This window comes from Lampetra fluviatilis, chromosome 14, assembly GCF_964198595.1.
Source record: "Lampetra fluviatilis chromosome 14, kcLamFluv1.1, whole genome shotgun sequence".
Lineage (NCBI taxonomy): Eukaryota > Metazoa > Chordata > Hyperoartia > Petromyzontiformes > Petromyzontidae > Lampetra > Lampetra fluviatilis.
This window is the reverse complement of record NC_136288.1, coordinates 9189131-9195730: the sequence shown is the minus strand read 5'-3', so window position 1 is coordinate 9195730 and position 6600 is coordinate 9189131. Positions and strand designations below refer to the sequence as shown.

At 47.8% G+C, this 6600-nt stretch overlaps 1 protein-coding gene across 5 annotated transcripts in view; it reads left to right on the top strand.

The window, feature by feature from the left end:
• The first annotated feature begins 2706 nt into the window (after positions 1 to 2706).
• Positions 2707 to 6600, top strand: part of LOC144935852 (KH domain-containing, RNA-binding, signal transduction-associated protein 2-like) — a 30181-nt gene continuing 26287 nt past the window's right edge. For 4 of the 5 annotated variants that reach the window (XR_013637365.1, XR_013637364.1, XR_013637363.1 and 1 more), the window contains exons 1-2: positions 2707 to 3108; positions 3390 to 3522. Coding sequence is in view for 2 of the 5 variants with exons in the window: in XM_078862669.1 (XP_078718795.1) it covers positions 3420 to 3522 (103 nt within the window). In the remaining 3 variants the exon portion in view is untranslated. The remainder of the gene's footprint in view (positions 3109 to 3389; positions 3523 to 6600) is intronic. The other variant, XM_078862670.1, reaches the window with a different exon arrangement.

The window sequence follows — 6600 nt, the reverse complement described above, 5'->3', positions numbered from 1 at the left end:
CGAGGTGTTGCGCAGTGATGGAGGCACCTGGCATGCTGAGAGTCAATCACGTATCCTGGTGTCAATTTAGAAAAGAACACGTTATTGGGATTGGCTGATTATGCTAAATTAATTATACGCCTACATACTATATAGATGTACCTATTATCCGGATTATAACGCAAACCACTTTTCCCTGTGATCATTTTGAAAGCATAAGTTTGAGGTGTGTTGTATAATCTCCGACGTGCCTGTGTGTGTGTAACCAGATGTGTAATCTATGGGGAGTGGTCGTGAAGTGTTTAGCACGCTCCGCTACGAACCCCGCTACTCGTGGCAAACATAAATGATGAATATCCGAACCGCTCCTGGGCCTCCCCGAGGTCGACTCAGCCTTAAATGAGTACCTGGCACGGTGTGTAAACATCGTCACTGGGAAAACAAAGGCGGCCCAGCGTGGTGCTGGCCACCTATCCTCCCGTGTACCATGCCGGCCTTCATAGGTGGTCGCTAATAGCACTTTCTCCAACAGTCTGTTAAGGCTATACGGGGGATCTTTGTCTGTTTGTAAAGCATGTGTATGTGCGTTTGCTTGCTTGCGGGTGCATGTGTAAGCATGAAGTGTATATCTCGATTTGAAGCTTTCGTGACTGCAGGAATGGATACTCTTTGGTTCTTTCGGTACTTTTCGGTATTTTATACCTACGTGACTTTACCGAAATAACCAAAGAGCATGAAGTGTATATGTCTGTATTTATATATATGTCGGTGTTAATGAGATAACACGGCGCGGCCTGTGTGCGGATGCGTTCACCGTATATGTCAGCATGTGTTTGTGTGTGTTTGTCTTTGTCTCTGGGGAGCGGTGGTGCAGCGGTGACACGTGTTTCGATACCCGCTCATGGTCAAAACCAGTGACAATTATCTGAACCGATCCTGGGACTCAAATGAGCACCTGGTGCGGTGTGTAGTAAACATCGCCACAGGAGAGACAAAGGCGGTCGAGCGTGGTGCTGGCCACCTACCACTTCGTGTGCCATCCCGACCTTCAGAAACAGAATCTTTATTTATACTGGAGGAATCCGATGAGCTATAAAGCTCTTTTTCACTGATGTCCAGTAGGGGCGGGGCAGAAAGTTACAACAAACAATACAAAAACACAATAGGAGTGCATAGTATAGGGAAGGTAAGCAAATCACAAAAAACGTACGTCTATGTTTGTTTTATCATGTAAAAGTCCACTGAGCTATTAGCTTCTTTATCAGAAGCGACCTGGTCACTAAATGATAGTTCAACGAAGTGGCTTATCATGTGGAAATGTATAGCAGCCAAATAATCTAAATACTATAATCGAAACGCATGTTTCCAAATATGGAGGGAAAAACCGGAGGCACCGGAGGAAAAAATCCATGCGACCACGGGAGAGAGACACGCCAACTCCAAATATACAGGCGTCAGGATCGGGATCGAACCCCGACATCCTGTATACCAGGCGAGGAAGACAACATCACGCCACCTGGACGCCGCTTTAATACAATTAAATTGGTTAAAATTGCATAAGTACATCAAACCCCCAGCTTGGAAAAGGCAGTAACACAACAACAAACACAGTCCCAGACTACACCAAGACAACACACAGTCCCTCGATACATAGGTAAGGATCAAAGTTACACCTCACATTTGCAAATGTGGCTGTGTGTAGCCTCAATGGGTGCTCGCTAAAAGCACTTGATGTTAGCGAGTATCTAATATATGTATTTTTCTGTCGTGTGTGCGTGTGTTTTTGGTGCTGGCCACCCACCCATTTGTATGCCGTGCCGGCCTTCATAGGCGCTCACTAACAGCACTTGCCCCAATAGTCTGTTCAGGCTATACAGGGATCATTTTCTGTCTGTATGTGTGTGTCTGTGTGTCTGTGTATGTGCGTGTCTGTGTGTGGGGAGCGGTGGTGTAGCGGTTCGCGCGCTGCGCTACGAACCCGGCCATCCAAGTTCGATTCCCACTCACGGATAACGCCAGTGACGATGATCTGAACCGGTCCTGGGCCTCCCCTAGGTCGACTCAGCCTCAAATTAGTACCTAATGTGGTTTGTAAGAAAATTCGCAACTGGCGAGACAAAGGCGGTCGGGAGTGGTGCTGGCCACCCACCCCCTCGTGTACCGCTCCGGCCTTCATAGGTGCTCGCTAACAGCACTTTCCCCTGCAGTCTGGTAAGGCTATACGGGGGATATTTGTCTTTGTTTTCTTTGTGTGTGTTTATCTGTATGTGTATGTGTGTATGTGTGTCTCTGTGTGGGAGTGTGTCTCTGTGTGTCTCTGTGTGTGCTAGTGTAGCGGTCAGCGCTGCGCTACGAACCCGGCCCCCCGAGTTCCAATCCCGCTCCCGCTCACGACCAACACCGATGACGATTATCTGAATCGGTCGACACATCCTCAAATGAGTACCTGGTGCGGTGTGTAAACATCGCCATTGGGGAGACAAAGGCGGACCGGGCGTGGTGCTGGCCACCCACCCCCTCGTGTGCCGTGCCGGCCTTTATAGGTGCTCGCTAACAGCACTTGCCCCAACAGTCTGTTCAGGCTATACGCGGGATCTTTGTGTGTGTGAGTGTCTGTGTGTGTCTATGTGTGTGAGTGTCTGTGTGTGTCTCTGTGTGTGTCTGTGTGTGTCTCTGTGTTATGTGCGTCTGTGTGTACGTCTCTGCGCGCGTGCGTCTCTGTGTGCGCGCACGCGTGTGTGGGGCTGATCGGGGAGTGGGGGAGACACGGCGCGTGCGTAGTGCGCGGTGGCTCCTCGCGGCGTTTATAACGAAACGCGCGGCACCAGAGCGGCAGTAGCAGCGGCAGTCGGGCACGGCCCACACGGGGCAAATACAGCGAGAGAGAGAGAGACACGGACAGAGGGGAGATAGGCAAGCCCCGCCAAGCACAAGAGACGTAGGGACCACACACCCTTTTAAATAACGCGCAGGAAGGAGCAACCTCGAGCCTCCGCGGAACATCGCGCATAGGTGGACAGCAGCAGCTTGGACGACATCACACGGACGCAGAAGCAGCATCATCGCCACGTTACACACACGCGAGGCACAGCAGGCTCGTGGAGACTACGCTCAATCGAGTGGCGAAAGGTTCTACAGCACAGCACACTATCGGACAGCACACTGTAGTACAGCACACTCACGAGCACATCACACCCGCTCGAGCACAGCATCACACTCGTTCTATGACATCACACTCGCTCTAAAGGATAGCACTCTACACCACAGCACACTCTCTTTCGAACAGCACACTCTATAGGACAGCAGAACACGCACGCGAGGCAGAGCGGACGCGAGTCCACGCTACCTACACTCAGCGAGGCGACTCAGTCTGTCCATCCGCTACCCCCCCCCACATCCCGCATCTACAGAGCGCCTTCCCCTGCCCATCTCCGCTTGCCATGGAGATCATCAGCAGCAGTGCCCTCCTGGTACAGGGCGCTCCTCTGGCGGAGCTGCAGCTGGAACGCAGCGGCAGCACTGCGATCGCAGGAGCAGCAGCAGGTACAAGACGGCGCACACTACGCAGCCTCGCTCACTCACACACTCAGCCCTGTCTCATTCTGTGGCATGGGGGTCATATTTGCGTGCCTAGTGCTGAGCGCTATCTTACTGCCTCTGCTTATCACAGTAGTCGCGCCGTTCCAAGTATTTGTCTATTGCTGCGTAATGATTGATGAATATGCTCCATCGTGTAATAACATAAGCGATAGCGATCATACCAGCGTCCGAGTGCTCATATTGTGCCAATTTACATATGTGCTGCCAATGTCACGTTTCTATGGCAGGGCAAGTAAGTCCATAGTACACACACACACCACTGCTGATGTCCCATGCATTAAGTGACATCTTGCGATAATGCGCTGCTTGGTTAGGGCTCGCCCGCGGAATTATGGGCCGAGTGTATTCAAGCCGGGGGATGCCGAACTCTTAGATCAGAAAACTGCTGTCCTGCAAACTGAGCAATAGAGTCATCATCCGGTTTTATCTCAGTCACGGAATAATGTTGCAATATATTCCGATTGGTTTTGTAATTTAAACTTGCGGTTTTTTTCTTTCTGCGTAATGAAGATGATAATATGCAGTCTAAATAATTACACCCCGTAGCGCAATAAGAATAAGATCTACGAACTACAGAGTATTGTGTGATTTAAACGACTAATGAGCCGGCCGGGTGTTATGATCTTAGTTTCATTACAATCAATATATTGTAGGCTGGCTTATGCCGCGATAAACGCAAGCGAGCATCTGTTCGCAGCAACTATAGCCTGTGGAGCCCTCCACATTTAGAGACGTGTGTTTCGAGTATTTGGTTGCTGTACATTTCCACACGATAAGCCACCCCACATGGAGCTATCATTTGTGATAGCGAGGTCGCTTCTGATAAAAGCTATATCGCTCAGTGGGCCTTATCTGGTCAAATAAAATAAAAATGTTCAGTGTATTAGCTGACCTCCCGATGCACAGGTACACCGTATGCTAAAGTGAGCCAGTGAACCGTGCGTTCCCCTGTTTAAGAAGACGCGTGTCAGTTGCGCACGGCATCTGCGTTACGATGTAGCACATCTTACCTTACGATGTAGCTGATACACGATCGCCTTGTCGCCGTTATCTCCGTGCTACACTGGTGATAACACATCATGCGTTAGTTCCCAAGCGTGACCGATGCAAATTTATCGAAGTTTGGAATTTTCACAAGTCTACTTTGCAAAGATAAAGCCATTTATTATCGCAGTTGTGTATGCATGTATGTTGAACTTATTTCGCACCTTACATAGCCAACCCTGCTAATCCGAGTTTTGGTATACTCGTTTTGAGTTAATAGAGTGAAGTCATCATATTTGAGCCAATGGTAAGAAATGTCACATTTATATGGCTGGGCCCAAACTCTTTGTAGGACGACCAATGTTGGTTTGACTGGTAACTCTCGATAGACTCTGGAAATAAAAGGATGGAGTGGGAACCCCGACAGAGAATCGAACTCACAACCTTTGTGTGTGTGGAGTGCACTAACTAACGGTGGTGCCTCTGGGCTGCGTAATGATTACAAGAAAAAGCACCGAGTGAGAATGTAGTTGCTCATTTTCTTGGCTCGTAGTGACCGCACTCACTGTCTTTTTTTTGCCTGTGGGCAAAGTAGCGGTGCAAAAAGGTCACGCATTTATAGGATCAGCAAATGGAATTTGCATTACCATCTCATACGCTCGTAATGAAGGCTTGTTGTATTGGAGGGCGCGCACGTGCACTGCTGCTGTGGCTTCTGGGAGGGCCGTAATGCAGCAAATGTATGCAAATGGATGTTGGACAATGAAGGTAATGAATGGGTTTTAAGGCTGCAGATGCTTTAAGGACAGCAACTGCATCAATCCCGCTCGTGAAAACCTACTGCGCATAATGCGTTGTGATTGAGTGTTCGGTTTGATATGTACCGATAAAGATGACGCGGACACACGCCGAGGAAAAAACACAATACTCATTGGCGTTGTGGAGCACGTAGATCACGTACCAAAATAGATAAAGCAGCCATTCGCCTTCTTTCAATATCTGACCCTCCACGTAAAGATTGCATCCCATCAGCCACACGTCTTCATCAGTCATACACCGTGCGGCTGATGATGACATGTAGAAAAAAAACTTTAATGTGGAGGGACATGGTGTATTTTCTGCTTATTAATGTATTTTTTCAGTCCGGAAATATGTGTATTTCATGACTCACGCCCCCACCTGCATTTGCTGAGTGAACACCGTGATCAGGCTGGTGGGATCCAATTGAATGTGACTCACGGTGTAATTCACGCCAACTGAAGTAATTGCACGCTCTTAAAAAGCATCCCAACTTGGTCAAGTATAACACCGAAAATGGACACGGGTTCCACTCCATTAATTCCCATACCACCTCCATTCCTGTGTTCATAATTGCCTATTCATTTTTTGTTGTATTACAACTTAATTCGGTTTTGTATTGAAATGCAGTTTCCTGTATAATTTTTATTTCATTAAGCTCACGCAATTTTACTTTTTTATTCACTTCAAGCACATTCCCATATTTATGCTGCATTGATCCGTTGAGACCACCAGAATCCTCCGATGAGGCACACCCAGCCCACAGAGGTGTGATTTAGTCAATTACTGAAATTCATTTGAATTTCACAAAATAGTTCCAGATCACAATGGCCCACTTTCACAACAGTGTTACAAACATGTGATTGGCATTCGTACACAAATTTAATATGTAGTTTTGTTATCAATGTTTTTTTTCTCAATTGGAGCTCATAATTCAAAAGCTAACCTTGTTCGGAAACATTGTGATATTTATTTCATCATCATCAGTCATGATCTATGCACTGCTGGATGAAGGCATTCACAAGTTGTTGCCATCTCTTGTAGTCTTCAAGATCGATATGAACATTTCATCTTCGCTGAAGCCGCAGTCTTGTGATGTAAGAATCCATCCAGAGCGAGCTAATCTCACTACTCCATCTCTGTAGACGTGATCCTCTTGGGCTATGCTCTCTTCCTTCCACTACGTCGTAATTCTTGACCACTGGCCATCATCCCTACGAATGACGTGTCCTGCCCAAG